The following is a 16,999-nucleotide window of genomic DNA, read 5'->3' as shown; positions in this document are numbered from 1 at the left end:
TCCTCATTCCAAGGGGTCACAGGTGCTGCCAGGAGTCTGCCCCAGTTCTCACAGGGTCAGCCTCCTTCAGACATCCACCTGCTCCACTGTGGGGTCCTCCATGGGCTGCAGGTGGATCTCTGCTCCATCCTGGACCTCCATGGGCTGCTGGGCCACAGCTGCCTCACCATGGGCTGCTCGAGGGGCTGCAGGGGAACCTCTGCTCTGGCACTCGGAGCACCTCCTGCCCCTCCTTCTGCACTGACCTTGGTGTCTGCAGGGCTGTTCCTCTCACACAGTCTCACTCCTCTTTTCTGGCTGCTGCTGTTGTGCAGCAAAGTTGTTCCCCTCTGAACTGTTATGCCAGGGAAGCTACCACTGCCTCCCCTGGACTCAACCTTAACCAATGGCAAGTTTGTCCTGGAGCCAGCTGGCATTGGCTCTCTTGGGCGTGGGGGAAGCCTCTGACTGCTTTTCACACCAGCTACTCCTGTAGGCTCCCCACTACCAAAATTTTGCCATGCAAACCCAAATACAGTGCTGCATATACTTCTTTTGAATAAAAAGAGTGATAACTACAAAAGTTTCTCATAGATGTGCATGAGACTTTAGGAGCTAATTCAGATTAATGAAATTAAGCTCTGTTTTCATTCTGATTCACTGTCTCTATGAAGGTTTAGTGAATGGGTGGGTTAGATGGTCTTTGCATCTTCATTTAATTTGCAAGAGCTTTACTGATATTTTCCTTTGTTAAAAGGAGCTGTGAGAAGTAGATGACTTGGGGAATTGAGAGTATCAGCACAATTACTGCTGTGTGATGCTCTATCTCTCTGATCAAAGTACTGTTTAATGTTCAGCTGACTTTTTCTTTCCTGAAAAATGCAGTGAGAAGGGTGAAATAGAATGGAATAAATATAATATTTGCTGCTTGATGTTTTGATTTGTACAGTATCCCTTCCTGTGTTACATAATCTGTGGAAGAGTTAAAGTCAATATTAACTTTGGTCATAAAGACATTTAAAGAGGCTCAAACAAAAAATGGTCTGTTGAAGTTTTCATCCCTACATAGAATTTTATTACAGAACTGGTATATGGAAACCATAAATTTTCTGAATTCATTCCTTATTTGTGTTAAGCGTCTCTTTTTAGTCGTTACGTGCCTCCAAAGTTCTCCAGCCATATCATAAGAATCATAGTGGTCATCCACTGGACTTCCTCCAGTTTTTGATCTCTTTGTTGTAGTCCAGGAGCCCCACACTAGATACAGATAGGGTCTTGTAGGTACCACGTAGAACTTTTATTCACTTTTTCCTTTTGATCTTAATGCAGACAGGTCCATATTTAATCTCTACTGCTGCAAGGTCTTGGAGCTTACCTGGGTTAGCTTTTTGCTTAGGATGACATTTCATGTAGTCTGTTTTTTTATTTATGTGGTAATAGTGCTTCAAATCAATGAAGAAATCTACTTTCAGAACTTAGGAATGGAATTTTCAACTACTCTGATAATATGAGGGTAACTGGGAATTTGGCCAGCTAGAAAATGATCATTAATTATGGCTGGTTGATGCTAATATATTAGTTTGAAGTTGGACCTGAGTGTTGATTTTGTGTGACAGTCCTTGCTGAAACTCCAGTTTCTGAGAATTCTTCAGTATTTGCATGGTAGACCAGCACTGTGCATTATCCATGTGAAAAATAGTTCTTGGCTTGCTGCAACCAGTTCTAAAGCTGAACTTGCAGGGTTACTGCCTGATTTGTCTTTGCATGTCTTGGATACTACAGTGCAGTCAGCACTGCTTTGTTCTCCTGTAAAATGAGGGGGACCTGTAAAAAGAAAGATAAATGAAGAATACCGTAGTTTTTATAAATAGTTTATTAAACCCTGCTCTTTTCCCCAGAAATCTAGAGAAATTTCCAAGTTCCCCTATTGCAAGCTATCAGGTATCCTATGCTGCTAACTTATATTGTATTACTGCTTCTCTCAGCTGTGGAAGTCTTTTTTTTTTCCAGACCTGCAGGTATCTGTTACACTGCAAAGTGGTACTGGTTTTGATTTTTACTGAACATGTTAGAATGTTAATAGTTGGAAAACTTTCTTTATGAAATGTGGTAGGAATTTATAAAACATAGTTTTTTGATTAGTTACTTGTTTCATAGGCAAGTCAACTTGTAGGCTGTCTGGCTTTATTTCTGTTGATTTGTTTATCCATAAACCAAGCATCATTCTTCCTTTAGTCTGACCTTTGGCAATCTTCCAGAGACAACATTCTGCACACCCTGCTTTTGTATGTAATTTTGGAATCTTATTCAAAGCATAACTTCTGACTTGTTTGTGGAGGTTCTTGACTGGAGCCAAAGAACTTGAACTTTTTTGATGCTTTCCTGTCTGTTAGTTGTTTTGATGTATAGGTTGACTGAGAGGTGATCTGTGTGTGAGAGCAGAGCATGTAAGAACTGCATCTAGTGAATTATTTCTAGAAACCAGCATTACTGGGTCATGGGTACCAATTGTTGCTTTTCCCTTTGGAGAATATAGATTTAGGGCATTTCAGGAGACTTTGGTGGGTCTCCTGACAGCTAAGCCTTCTCAAGTCCATCAGTTCTCCAGTCATCATGATTTATGTGTCAGTCTTGTTCCTTCACTAATCAGGTAACAAAAATTCATTTGATAGAACAGAATGTTGCTGATTTTTCAGGATTTTTTTTCTCAGTCTCTGAAAAGTGAGCAAATTAGGAATATATAGAGGTAAGAATCTTCTATTTATTGGTAAGCTGCAAAACTTATGATTAGTACTGAATAGAAAGGGTCGCGGGAAGATGAGAAGAAAGTAATGTTGTTGAGAATGTTTCCTAGATAGTGTTAATTGAATTAATTCTACATCAGATAAAGAGGCTGGACATTTTTGCTGACAGTGCAGCAAATACTTAATAAATTTATCTTAATGTATTTTTTGCTTAATAGGTGCTGTACATTATTTAAAATATCCTGTTTCAATGCAGTTTTCTGGATGCCTTGTGGAATAATGTCTGTGGAGATAAGTTTTACAGTGCCTATGTACTCAGTGTGGGTTTACTCAATTCTTATGATTAATATCTGCTTATTTATCTAAATATACATGGCCTTATCCTTGGATAGGCTGAGGGGTTCAAGACCTTGGTGCTTTCTCCTCTCTCCTTGTGTAGATTAGAGTTATCAGGGGAGTTTCAGGGTTTTCCTTCAGAAGCAGCTGAAATTAACTTTGACTTGCCTCTGTATCTTTCTTGCTTCTTAAGAATATGTGCTAGTCTGATACTCATTTGAAAAACTGTCTTTCAAAATAAAATTGTTCTATGAAACTGAACCTTTTAAATTTTCCCCACTGTCCTTATTTTACATCTGTTGCGCTCATGAGACCGGTAAGTCCTTCTGGTAGTTAATTTACATGATATTCCACTTGTTTTGTCTTCTGAAAATAACCTTGATTGAAAGACAAAATTTGGAGTATGCATCTTGAGAGCTGAAGATGATGTGTGTATTTTTAAAACATGTAACAAAAGTATTTGCAAATTAGCGTTGGTTAAATGCAGATAAGAAATTGTACCAGTTTGCATGAGCTGGGTCAGTTTCTAGACAATTTTCATACATGTTTCTGTACACCAACCATCTTTTTAAGAGTAAGGAACCCATTTACTTGCAGATGTAGTCTCTGTGCTAGGTCAGTGTTAGTCTAGCACAGAGCAGCATATGCCATGTCACGTTTCTATTGCTTGCAGTTGTGATTTGGTGTTGCATGCCAGTAGTTCATGTACTGCAAAACTTCCTGTAAGGAGCCCTGGCAAAATAGTCACATCAGTAAAGTTGAAATTCAGATTTTCTGAATAACCCAAATGCTCTAGTTGTAAAAACTCCTAAATCCTAAGCTCCCCTACCCTTTTGTTTCAGTAAACTAAAGGTATATCATGGGCATTCTGGTAAAAAGATACTGTGTGTTGCCTGCAGTCCAGAGAGGGATGTGTGTGCCTGCCTTGCTCAGCTTCACCCTCTGACAGCTCCTGTGAGCCCGTCCTTTTTTCCTCTTGTTTCAGTGACATGTGCCTTGACTCTGGTGGTACCAAACTTCAGAGATATCTGGGTGGGCTCAGTGTTGAGCCTGCCTGGCTTGAGAAGACTTTGAGACTTTTCAGGAAAGGAGCTTTGCAGCTGACTTCAAGACTTGGAGTAATTTGGCAACAGAAGCCGTGGCAGCACTGTCTGTGCTGCTTTGGTGGATAGGTTTGAATACTGAACAGGAGGGACATGGTGGAAGGGAATAACCTCTTAAGAGGTGACTTCACAGAAGTAACTAACCTTGCTTGGAACAAAGCACAGCTGAAATGTGGAAAAAATGAATGGCTGAATACTTGTGAAACTGCTGCTCTCGACTCCTCACAGGGCAGTAATTGCTGGCAGTTGTGTTGCAGACCTCCTGTCTTTTAGGAAAGAGAATTGGACAGAACTAGATAAACTTTCTACTTCACAGTGGTGATTCTGGATTTTTTTTTAAAGTAAAAGCTTAAAAATGCTCCAACAGATGCAATATGGCTAGGTTTGACTTGATTACTTGTTATTGATGTGATTCTAATATCTTTAGAACCATATTTTTTAAATTTGATTAAGGCTTTAGCCTGATCATGATAACATACAAAGCTACATAAAGAGTGGCAATATACACATGTGTAGTACATATATTAGCAGCTATTTTGTAAGTTTATTTTAGCAGTGCTTAGAGAACCAAAATGGAATTGTTTCTTAAGTTTTATTAAAAAATAAGGTTTGCCTGACGCTGCTAAACTTGCCTCTTGGTTTTAACTTCCTCTTTTTCCACACAGAAAAGGCAGCTGGGTAGATCAGTATAGAGTGGTGATGCAATATCTGTATGTTCAAGCAAAAGATTGTTCTATCTCTGTCCTGTACCACATGATGTTCTTTGTATGTAAAAATTAACTCTGAAGTTAGAATTAATTTCTCTTCAGGTAGGTAATCCCTCTCCACAGCTCAATTAAAATAACAAGGTTAAACAGCTGTTTAACAGCAAAATACTGTTTGTAGGAGACTATGAAAATGCAGTTTTCTAACTGAAATTTGATCTCAGTTTAACTAGTGTTCTTGGCTTTTCTAAAACAAGCAGCTACAAATACTTAGTGTAAAATAGTGGGCACATACAACAGGAATGCAGATGTAATCCATGACACTTTAATGACTCCATCTAATGAGACTGCAGACATCATTCATCATGTCAGAGGTTCTTGTTAATATCCCTATTGGAGATCATCATGATGTGTTCTGATAGTTTTGAAGAAGACAGTAAAACTGAACTGATGATGAGCATGCAGTCTTTTCTTTCAAGTCATGTCAGCCAAGACATGTCATTCAGGATCTCAAACTTATTTTTGTTATCTTAAAATGCTTGTATGAAGCTCTGACATATTTTACCCTAGAATTTCTGGGCTCATCTTTGGAGTAAAGATCTGTTTGTTTAGGGTATTTTTTTCAAATAGAGAAGTTTTGCTTCTTGTTAATATGTATTTTCAATTTAGTAAGCTCTTCTTAAGTTACCTTTAATGTGGAATTTTTCTAAGTGAATTTGCTCAGAAGTGAAATGGCTTAGTGCTTTTCTTGAAAATCCAAGGGAGCTGTGTAAAAATAGGAGAAAAGTAATTCCTTTTGGTGCTGTAGCAGCAGAAAAATGAAAGGTTGTGCTATGAGTTTTCTGCTATGGCAGAAACTTCCTCCTAAGGCAGTTGCATATTTTAAGGGTTTACTTTCAGTTCAGGAATCTCAAGTAGTGGCCTTAACAGAATCCTGTGGTGTTGTCCTGATTTATTGCAAAGCTCTGTAGAAATTGAACCTGAGAACATTCCATGGTTCTTTTTTTGGGTTTTTGTTTTGTTTTGTTTTGTTTTTTGGTTTGGTTTTGGTTTTTTTTTTTTGTGTGTGTGTTTTTGTTTTGTTTTTTTTTTGAGGGGGGGAGGTTGGGGGTTTTTTTGGTTGGTTTTTTTTCCCCTTAAGTTTTCTCAGGATAGGTGCAAATTAGGTGGCATCTCTCTACTTCCATGCCATCCCGTCATATATTACCTTTGGTGTGTTTCAGTCTGGGGCAGATCAGTGTTTAATGCTGTGTGTCCTCAGTCAAAGCAAGAACACTTTGTAGTTTGCTCTTCTACATCTGGTTATTCTGATTTGTGGCTGCTGATAACATTAAGCCTTTGGGGGATTTTGAGACTTTCTTGAGTTTGTAACGAGTGTGGACACCAACGAAACACTGGGATTTAGGCCCAGACAGAGGGTGGAGGAAAAGGACACTACAGAATTAAATTTATATATTGACCATGCCTGCTGCTTTCAATTCAATATATATATATTAAATTAAAACTGAACTGGAAATCCCTGACATAGTACAAGGGATAGAGGAGAGTGAGCTGAACAAGTGCTGTGCCATCTGCTAGATAAGCTGTAGAACAGATTATTTATTGTGATGCTGCTGCTAAAGGGAAAGGATTGTGGAATTGAACTGAGAGGAAGTGTGTGAGATTGGCTTTTCAGATTTGGTTCATTTTACACAGGCACTTGCAGCAGAGAGCTGTTACAATTTATCATTCCAATTCATCTTTACTTTGCTGTGAGGGTAAAGACCTACTGCTGTTCTAAAAATCTCTCAGAGGAGACTAAAGGAGTTGTTGCTTGCCTATACACTTGTGCTAGGAACCTCTAATGTGGATAGAGACAGAGAGAAAATTGCCTTTAATTTTTGTGGTTTTGCAGTGCTAATGAAGTGTGATAAAAGCCTTTTACTTGCAAAAAGATTTGAACGTGCACAGGGCTGTCACAAAGATGTGCCTCCTTACAGTGCTGTTCCAGTGGCCCTCATGCTGGAAGTTATTGTTTTCTCTGAAGATGGTTTGGAATCTGGATTTTGCTTGCTTCTGAAGTAGTTACAACCTGAAAAAAAACCTTTTGCAAGAGCAGCCAGTCTGTTTGGCATTGTGTATCCTTTGTATATGCAGTAGATTTTATTATATTATTTTTGCTATGCTTTCCTTTTTATTCTTAGATACAATTTAGCACTTGCTTGATCCTCTTGGGCTTTAGTTGCCATACAATCTCTGCATAGCTGAAAGGGATTTGGAGAAGTACAGTTACTGCTTAGCTTTGGCATCAGGTATAATTGACTTGCATGATTTCTGTACATAAACACTTTGTCCTTATCTTTTGATATGATAATCTCTTCTTGGTTTGAATTTCAAGGTAACTGTACCCTTGTGATAGAGAAGCAGGTGATGATTTGTATAAATATATGCATATTTAATGATGGCAGTGCATACTATTAACCTTATGTTTCAGCACACTCTGATGTTATAACCTTAATTGTTTTTCACAAATGAAACGTATCTCTTGTATTCCAGCAATGTTAGCAGTGATGGTGTAGCTGTGGTATTTTTCATGGTATCTGATACAAAGTGGCCCAGAAAAACAACTTTTTAGTACCTAGGTTGTTCCTGTCCCAGACATGTATTCAGCCCTTCTAGAATGTGAAACTCAATATACTCAAGTTTTATTTCTCAATCACATTTTTTATGTAAGAAATAGTCTGTACTTGGTGGACCAACACACAGGCCACTAAGGTGGTAACTGTAAGGAAAAACAGTGAAGTCAGAATGGAAGCATCTGTGATGTGAAGGTGCTGGAGCTGCCTTACTGATTGCAGCAGGAAAAATGCTTTTGTCTCAGTGGATATTTTTTTCTTTTGAATGAGGGAGCAAAAAATAGTCAGTTTCCAGAAAAACCTGCCTTGAGGTGAGTAAGTAACAGAACTAACCTGGACATATTTGAATATGTGATAAACTGGACAGTACGACAAAAGAAAATTTTTTACTTTAATAATGTGAGCATGCTATAGGAGAAGAACATCTGTGCTCTTGGAGGAGCTGAGTGCTATTGAAATCATGAAAATCATGTGTCCAGTTTTGGAAAAAGTAGTTGTGGTGTGAAGATGGAAGTCTGGCAAATTGCTTTATGATTAAAAACTAACAATGTCAATAAAACTAATCTATTTTTCAGTGGCTTTGTGTCTAGCTTTATAATTGTTCCCACAGTGTTTAAGCTAAGTATTAGACATTTCAGAGAGATTTCAGAATTAATGTGTTTTGATAGCTGCTTTTAAGCTTATTTAGAAAAATAATCTTTAGTGAAAGCAGATTGAATACAGTGAAAGGGTACTATGTCTCCAAGGTTTTTGTGATTTTTTTGATAGCAAAATGTTGTAACAGGTGGGTAAAGAATGTTTGTGCAGCAAGAGGTTTAATGTCTTAGTTGTTTTTAAAAGAGTTAGGCTGAACGATTTCCAGGAATACTAAAGAAAGGTGTCCACTTTTAGAAGGTTGGAAAATGAACTTTTTTTTATCTACTAAAAGTTATAATTTAACAAAGTCCATTGCCTGGCATGGTGATAATACTGCATGATTTACCTTTTGAAGCTAGGAAACAGTGTCTGTCAGCACAACCACAAGAGGAGCTGGAATATATCATTAGGATACATAAGGTTAGCAAACGTTCATCCTTCTTTTTATTATAATTAATCAACCATTCTTCTTAATAAAACTTTTTTTTTTTTTTTTTTAGGAATTTGTTTACCAGAAAGCAGAGTGCAAGACTTGAAAAACAAAATGATGTGCGATGGAAGTTGTTTGGAAAAGTACCTCTTGGAGAAAACTTACAGAAAGACCCAAAGAAAATACAAAAGGTATTTGTTTAATTCTGTGTTAGGATTAATGGTGAATGAAGAAGCCAGTTAAGTTTATGATGTATATATAGGACTGTGCAGCCTGTTTGTTTGAGTTGCACACAATTTCAGTACCAGAAAAGGCTCTTTGTTGAAATTTTACTTCTGTTACAACAGTGCTGTTCAGAAGAATGTGTTCCACTTGGTCATTACACTGAGTACGTGAGGCATGAAGAGCCTCCCTTACTGTGTCATAAGAGAATAAAAAACCTAAGTGAAACTCTCTTTTTTCCACCATTGTTGAAAGCAACATTTCAGAGAACTGGTTCTACTACAGATGAACCCAAGCTCTTGGCTAGTGAATCAAATTATTTGCCTTTCCAGTGGGGAAAATCTTGTGAAATCCAGCTGTGTGGTCATAGTAGTTCATGAGCTGCTCTTTCAGTGACAAGAAAACAGCCTCTTTCAATCTGTCTGACTTGATCTGGGATTTTTGGATTGTATGTAGCTTTTTTATGTTTGGAGCTTTTTCTGTATTTCAGTTGTCACTTCCTTGTTCAAATGACTGTGGGAATTGTAATGTTTGCATGAAAAGAGACCATGTAGTAAAAAAACCCAGCTGCTGTGTGTGAAATGCATATACTGATTTGAAGGATTGTCCTGCTTAATTCAGGGTAAAGTATTCTGGAAATCCACATATCATGTGACTGTTCTTAGCTGTAGTTAGGCTGCTAAGATGAAATTGAGGCAGCTTTTTGAACTTGTCACTGTACTCAACCATTCAGACTTTATCTACAGCTTGTCTTGACACAGTTAGTAGTTCTGAAGTGTTCACCAAAGATTTTTGATTACAAAATTGGAGAGGTTTAATAAGTGCAGACCCTCACATTTAGCAGTATATTTTATTGTAGTGCATGTTCTTTAATAAGTGGATAGATAATTTATCAACATTTTATGGTCGTTGCTTGTACTGTGGATATTTTTCTTTTACATCCAACTGTCTTACATTACAGCTTTCAATGGTCTTATTAAATTTGTTACAAAACAGTCAGTATTAAATTATTATGTGGTATGGTATCCAACCATTAGTGACTTTTTGGCAAAATTGTAGCCTAAAACAATTGTCTCCGGTGCCTCTGGGATAACAATAACTAATCCTTCCTAAATTATTTGGTGCTTTTTTGAAGTTATTTTTGACATGTAGACTTTGAGTCATGAGTAGAGCTGTAAGTCACTAATTGAGTCTCAGCATTGTCTAAAAGCACAGCCTGATTGTTTTGGTGAGGGGTCACCTAAATGGTCAGACAGGCTTTTTGAGCACATGAGCCTTTCTCAAGCCCTGTAAAAACTCTTCTGACAGCACTCACTTGTTCAACAAGTGTAGATACAATATAGCATCATACTGTAGCTTAACAATATAGGAATTAAAATCACTCCAGCTAAGATGTTGTTTGTCCTGTTTTTAATGCTGAAAATATATGTGAATATTAGTCTTCTGAGAAAGAAGCAATACTGGTATATGCTCAGGCTGGGTTGTTTTACTGGGTCACTGAGAACTTTTGTATAGTTTTTATCCAGTTAAATGTTTTAAAACTTTGAAGCTGTCAGGATGAGTAATCTTGGAGAAGCTGGAAGTGCATTTGCAATGAGGTTTGCATGATTAATTTTTTTATATCAGTTCTCTTCAAGAATTCTGCTTGAGCAGAACTGGTTGTGCCAGTTGCTTTTGCAATTGGTGTTTGAAAATGCACTAAGTCAGATGACAGAACTTCACCAAGAATACCCATTGAAGTTAAGTTCTCTTCTCTCCCAGTAGACTGTAGAACTGAACTAGACTTTGCAGCCACTGTTTCTCTTAGAAACTCAGTTCAACCTTGGCAAGCACAGAAGTATGTGTAAATACCATTTATTTGGAACTACTTTTCACCCTGCAGTTTTGTTAGTGAATGCTCTTCAAAAGAAATTCCTTTAAAAACTCAAGAAGACATAGCCAGCATATCATTTGCTTGTCTCTCTCATGTGATTTGTCTTCACAGAATTTGTTTGCATGTGTCCAGTCAAGATTTTGTGTATTAAAAGAATAGAGCATATAGAGGAAAGCCAGATTTTGGCTATATCCTAGAGTCATTTTATATCTTTCTTCCCCAGTGAAACTAAATTGCTCTTTTTTATATAGTGTATTTATTTTAATTTTCTTTTCTCTAATAGTAAAATCAATTTTTAATCAGCAAGCTTTGGGTTTTTTTCCTTTCAAGTGTGCTTTGACCCTATGAGGGTTGTGCAATTCAGCTGTCACTGTATGAATTCCAATAAGAGTGCAATGGAATATGTTTATTTTATTAAGTTTCAATATTAGTAAAATTCAGCACATATAACATATGAGGCCTTTCAATTACAATCGTTACGCAAAAATTCAGGTCTGAATGTTTTATGATCTCATTTGCTGACATTCTGTGTTGGAATATTTAAAAATTAATGTGAGTTCCTTAATAATTAAAAATAAGTGATATTTAACTTGGGGATTGTAATTTTCCCAAATATTTTTCTGTAATAATTAGGATATGGCTATGGGTGGGGGGGGCAACATTCCAGTCAATTAAAATCAGTTGTACTGAAGAGGCTCACTCTGCAGCACATGATAAAGTGAAAATGAGCAGGAAACAGGAAAAAGAATTACTTGGCTCATAGGTGATACTTTGTTATGGGATCAACAGTAAAGCTTATAACATTACTGTAGGAAAAACTTCATAAGTTGAATCAAGTTAATTATAATTCAATTTTCACTTGATTTAAGCTATAATCCTGGTTGATGAAGTAAAGCGATTTTATCAAAGTCTGTTTTCTAGCTTGGATCTGTTAGATGGAAAAGAGTTTCAAAGCAGCAACACCCTGCAAGAAATACGGAAAGAATTTACTATAAGCCAGGCTTTAAGCAGACAGTGATAAACTCTCCCATCACAAGCAGTGTGTTTTCTCCAGGTTAAAAAAAGCCCAAAGCAGATCCCCCAGACTGCTGATGCGTGAGGCTCTGGTGCACCATGTGCGGGTGGAAGCTGTGCAGCCGGGGGAGCTGCTGCCTCCTGTTCCTCATCCACATCTGCAGCCTCTGCTGATGGCCAGCAGTGGCTAAAAATACAGAGCTTTTCTGAGCGTTCTCCTGAGCCTGCTGTGCTGCATTCCCATGGACCCTGCGGGGCCTTAGCAGGGGAAGTGGCTGGTTCAAGCTGGCAGCTGGCTGTGGCAGGAGCCAGAGCTACAGCTCTGGATGGAGCACTGTCTCCTCTTTGTACAGACTTTGTCTTTGGGTAGCCTGGGTAAGTAAGTCATGGTGACTGATGGCTATAGCTGCCAATGGGGTGAATGCTTGCTCATGGACTTCACTGCCACTTTGAAGCTAGAAGCTGTGAGAAACTGTGTAGTGCATTTTGTGTTCTGCATGAGAAGTCTGAGGGTGTAAATGAGTCACTTCCCATGTTCTCCACTGTTGGGTTCATTTCTATTTGTCAGCCTTCAGAAAGGCAGGATTTAGATCTGTGTGGCAGAGTTCCTTTTTTTTAACAGGAAGCAAGTGCAGTGTAAGAAGGTATAGTTAGAAGGTTAGTCTAACCTATGCCTGTTATTGTTACATTCTCTGGAAGTAAAGGTGTAACTCACTTCCACTTAATAATTATAGCCCAAAACTTGCAAGTTGCCTTAATGCACAGCTCTTTCGTGTCTTTCCTTCTGATCCAATTATAAATACCTTTATTTTATTGTAATCATATGTAAAGGGCATCTAACTTCTGTGAAGGTAAATAAGAAAAAAAAAAAGAAACCTATTATGTCAATAATGTCCTAAAAAGTCTTTTCTTTTTCCCCAACAAGAGCAGTAATAAATAGATCATTCAGCAATTCTAGTAGGCTGTATTAATCTACAAAGACTGTGTTGCCCTTGTCCTGTCTTGAAAATCACCTGCCTAAAACAAAAATACTCTCATACTTAAACAGATAAATCAAGAGTAGTAGCTTCCATTCACAGTAAATGAAAGTGATTTAATACTCTGTCAGGATGATTGTTCCCGAGTATTTTAATAATGAAATCATTTAATATGACCCAATTGGGTATCATAATCTAGCAGAGTGTAGCTGACAAAGATGCTGTTGGAACTTCTTCCCATATGTTAACAACATGTGAAAGTACAGAATATGTTACAAGCATCAGACTAATAGAAAACAGTGAGCTTTGAGTATTGGTTTAAATAGCTATGACAAGCTGCAAAATGTTTTTGAAAGGAAGTGAGTTTTTTTTTTTCCTGCTTTTCCAGATTTAAAGCTTTTATTTTAGCTTTCTCACTCTCTAGAATGCCTAGTAAATTGTGGGGATCAAAAGCTGTGGAAGATGGAGGGATCCTAAAGAGGTATAGCAGGCACTGTTGGAGGATAAGTATCTGCTTTCATGAGTGAAAATACTAAATAGAAGTATAAGCTTGGTTAGTTGGTACTGCAGTTACAATGTCAGCTGCTGGTCTCTGCTACAGGGTCTGTTTCAATGCTAGTGGTATGTTTTGGGGGACATGCAGTAACTTTGAAATAGTTCTCTTTGTCTCAATACGGACAGTTACTTTGTAGCCCAGGTTTGTAATTGGCATTAACTGGAATATGAATGCTGATAGCACAAGATAATTTTTAAATGCAGGAAGCCGCAAATTCATGGAAAAATGATCAACTTTTGAGTATCAAGTACACAACTCTTTCTAACCCCAAAATTTCAATTCCAGAGATTATAACTATTCATGACTGCTGATACATGAATGGAAGTTTGTTCTCATTTGTGTTAAGTAAGAATCCATCATGCAACTGGTATTTGTGTGTCTTCCAGTGGTAGTAGAAGGATACTTAAACACTTACTTCTTTGTGTAGTTAGAAAACTTTTTTCCATGTAGTAACCTTCCACTGGTAACACACAGGAGGCTCTCAGATTCCCCGTCCCCCCATGAGTTTTTGAATGAAAATAGATGTCTGTAGAGAGCAAACCTGGAAATAACACCACGTGCCCCTAAATATTGTGTTGGAACTGCGTATTCTAACTGGAGACTGGAACATTTCCATTGCTGACATGTAAAGTTGAGAAAGCTTTGCTAGACTTCATTGTGCTAATTGTGTGTTAAGCAGAAGCAAGCTCCTGAGAAACTTGACCCAAAGGTTTTCTTTGTCTGTCTTCCAGTTTATACATCCAGTTATACATCTTCCAGTTTATTTCATCTAAAATTAAAGAATGGGGCTGGATACAGTTTTTGAAAGGCTAAACTCTTACCATGCTCACTAGCAGCAACAAACAAAACTGATGTTCTTTAGCTCTGCAAAATCAATGGAGGTACTGTGTGTTACTGGAAATGCTGAAGATACGGATGTAAGGATTTTGAAAAGCCAGACTGGTGCTTTTTCCTGAAGTGTCTGTCGGAAGGAAGACTAGCCAATTTTATGTTCTCATTCTCCTTCTTTCTCTGAGGATTCTTGGTCCTATTTTTTACCTTGATTTTATTACAAATTTTTCATGCCTCTTAGTATTTTCACATATTTTTCTTGTGCTCCATTGAGAAGTGTCACTTGAGCCTGACAAAGTTCAGTGGAAACAGCTTCATTAATATTAAAGCCTGAAAATAGTCATCACTTTTAAGCCACACTATGAAGGTATATTGCCCTCCTTCAAATATTATATTTGTGTGTAGCTTTAAAAAACTACAATTTTTTCTTGTCAAGACTGAACTTTAAGTTGTGAAGATGATTGTATTCAAAAATATCAAGAATATTTACATTTTGGTATAGTTGTTTGTTTTTTTTTAATTAAACAAAGCATGCACAAGAATCTGGCCAAGAGAAAATATGATGCACACTTATCTGTGTGAGTACAAAAGAAGCTTTTATAAGGCATGTGAGAAATTGGCACCAATAATGGCTTCAAAGGTAATTTCAGGGATCAGAGAAGAAAACATGGGTGGAAAAAAACACTCAGAGGTTTTAATGCAGTAGACTTATTTCCTTATTTTTCTGTAATTTCCAAGGGTAGAAAAGCATCAAACTTGAAAATGTCTGAGACCCTTAAAGGTACCTGAGTCTTGATGAGGAAGCAGAAGGGAAATTAGCAGAGAGATTTGAAAAGTAGAATATGGTTAAAAGTATCAAGTGAAGTGCCTTTCCCTACACTAGTATGGTGTACGTGCTGGAGTCATGGAGCTAGAAGCAAGTGTGCACATACTTACCTACAAAGACAACTGTTTGCAAACAAAACAGTGACTGTGTGCGTGGAACAGCATAAAATACAAGTTGTCATGCATTCAAAGTAGGTGGCATTCCTGGGTGACTTTTGCACGGTGTTGAAAATTACAAGTTTTGGTATTTGCAACTGATTTTAGAACTTGCAAGATGAAATGTGATATTCCTGTGGCTCTTTTCCTCTGTATCCTGTAGTTAACTTGGATTTTTGGCCATTTCAGAGTGGTTGATGTGGCATGGAGACCTTTTATTTTAGTGTCTCTCAGAATGAGGGAGACAGTTCTGACATGATCTTCAGCCACAATAAGAAATGTTGAGACTAGATAGGAAAGGTAGGTTTTCTTCTGTAGCATCAGCACTAATTTGAAATGTCAGAAGAAAAAGTTGCTGAGAGGTTATTTGGAGAAGGGTGTGATGCTGAGACTACACAGATAATTTAGGTAGAGAGATTAGTGAGTAGGCATACAGATGAAATAAAGTTACATTTTCACATGAAGTCCATATCCAGTGGAATTGCAGTCCCTGGAAGTAATGTTTGTGGGATATGCTGAAAGCAGGTGTTTATAGCATTTTATTCTGGCAGATGCTCACAAGAAAATAGCATAAAATAAAATAACCATTTAGCTTGTATTTTCTTGCTCAGACATTTCCCAGATGTTTGTCCTGCTGGAGGCCTTTCTTGCAGATGTTTCCATTTGATTAACACTGCAGTGTACCAGATAGTGTCAGTACCTAGGGAAAGTGTGCACACATTTGTATGTGCAGATTAAACTGTGTCCTTTGCAGTATTCTAAGTGTGTCCTTTGCAGTATTCTAAGCAGGAGGGCGTTGTTTTTTTGTTGTTACTGTGAATCATGTTGGAGTCACTCCTAACATTACACTGCACAATCTGATTGAAGATCCCACTTTTGCCAGTAAAAAGCTGTTCTTAAGCAACATGGTTCATGGTATGCTTTGTCTCTGATTACTTCAAATATTTTCCTTCCTTTTTTATTTTTTTAATTAAGCATGTCACTCTATATAACCAAAACACACTTAAATTATTTACATATAGCGCAAACGAAATGTGAGCCCTGAGGGGTGAGAACCATCTGATACACAGCACATTGAATGATTAGAGGTAACAGACTTCAGAACAGCAAGCTGTTACTCTTTCTTGGAAGAACTTAACCTGGCCTTGTCTATGCTTAGGTTTTAAATGTTCCATAATCCAAATCTTGTTCAAAATATGATGTTACGAAAATAAGTATATGGAAAAATTGTTAAAATAGTCCAGTGGCTGGAACACAGGACTGCAAAACAGAGCATGTGGCTTCTCACTCTTTTCCTTTGCTTGTAACTTTCTGTAAGATGTATGGATTATTTTATTCATTTAACTTTAGTGTGATAGTGTGGGATCACATCAGTTGCCAGCCCAGGTTGTGTATCCCCTGTAGTCTGAAAGGAAAAGTAGCTGCTTCCCAGGGGAAAAGAGGAAAATTTCAGAACACTTGAAATTATGCCTAAAATTTTTTTCCTCACAGCCTGGCCATAGTATCTTATCTTTTACATTGCTTAGGCATTCCTAATTTGTAAAGTATGGAACAGGAGAATACTGTGGTACTAAAGATGAGAAAGATGTCCTGGTGAAAGATAAAGCTTCATATATATGTTATTACCATCAAGTTCTGCCATCTCATTGCTATCTTCTGCTCAAATACTTTCTTTAAAGTTAGAGGGTTAAACATGTATGTATACACATACAGAGAGCCGTGTAAAGCAGGTAGGGCTGATCGTTTTTGAACCATTAATTATTTGTAGAGCTTGGCAGATCACTAAAGTGTACAGATTGAGCATGCAATTCTGATTTCTCAGGTTGTTAGATCAATAACTAATAAATTAATTTCATTTCAGAGTAGTTCTGTACTGGTTTTAAAGTTTTTTATATAACTCACTAAGAAGTTGTTTGATGGTGTAATATCTGAACTCAGAAGTATGTATTCTCCATTAAGTTTTGAAGAATAGTCTCATAATCTGATCTTTCCCTGAGG

The 16,999-nt window shown here is 37.4% G+C and overlaps 1 protein-coding gene across 1 annotated transcript in view; it reads left to right on the top strand.

Annotated features, from left to right (window-relative positions):
• The window catches only part of TBC1D14 (TBC1 domain family member 14), a 64,449-nt gene that overhangs the window by 12,123 nt on the left and 35,327 nt on the right, over nucleotides 1–16,999 (top strand). Inside the window, exon 3 of the mRNA XM_012573651.5 lies at nucleotides 8,618–8,738. Coding sequence (XP_012429105.2) covers nucleotides 8,618–8,738 — 121 coding nt within the window. The remainder of the gene's footprint in view (nucleotides 1–8,617; nucleotides 8,739–16,999) is intronic.

Source organism: Taeniopygia guttata, chromosome 4, assembly GCF_048771995.1.
Source record: "Taeniopygia guttata chromosome 4, bTaeGut7.mat, whole genome shotgun sequence".
Taxonomy (NCBI): domain Eukaryota; kingdom Metazoa; phylum Chordata; class Aves; order Passeriformes; family Estrildidae; genus Taeniopygia; species Taeniopygia guttata.
The sequence above is the reverse complement of the archived record's forward strand: the minus strand, read 5'-3'. Positions and strand labels throughout refer to the sequence as shown.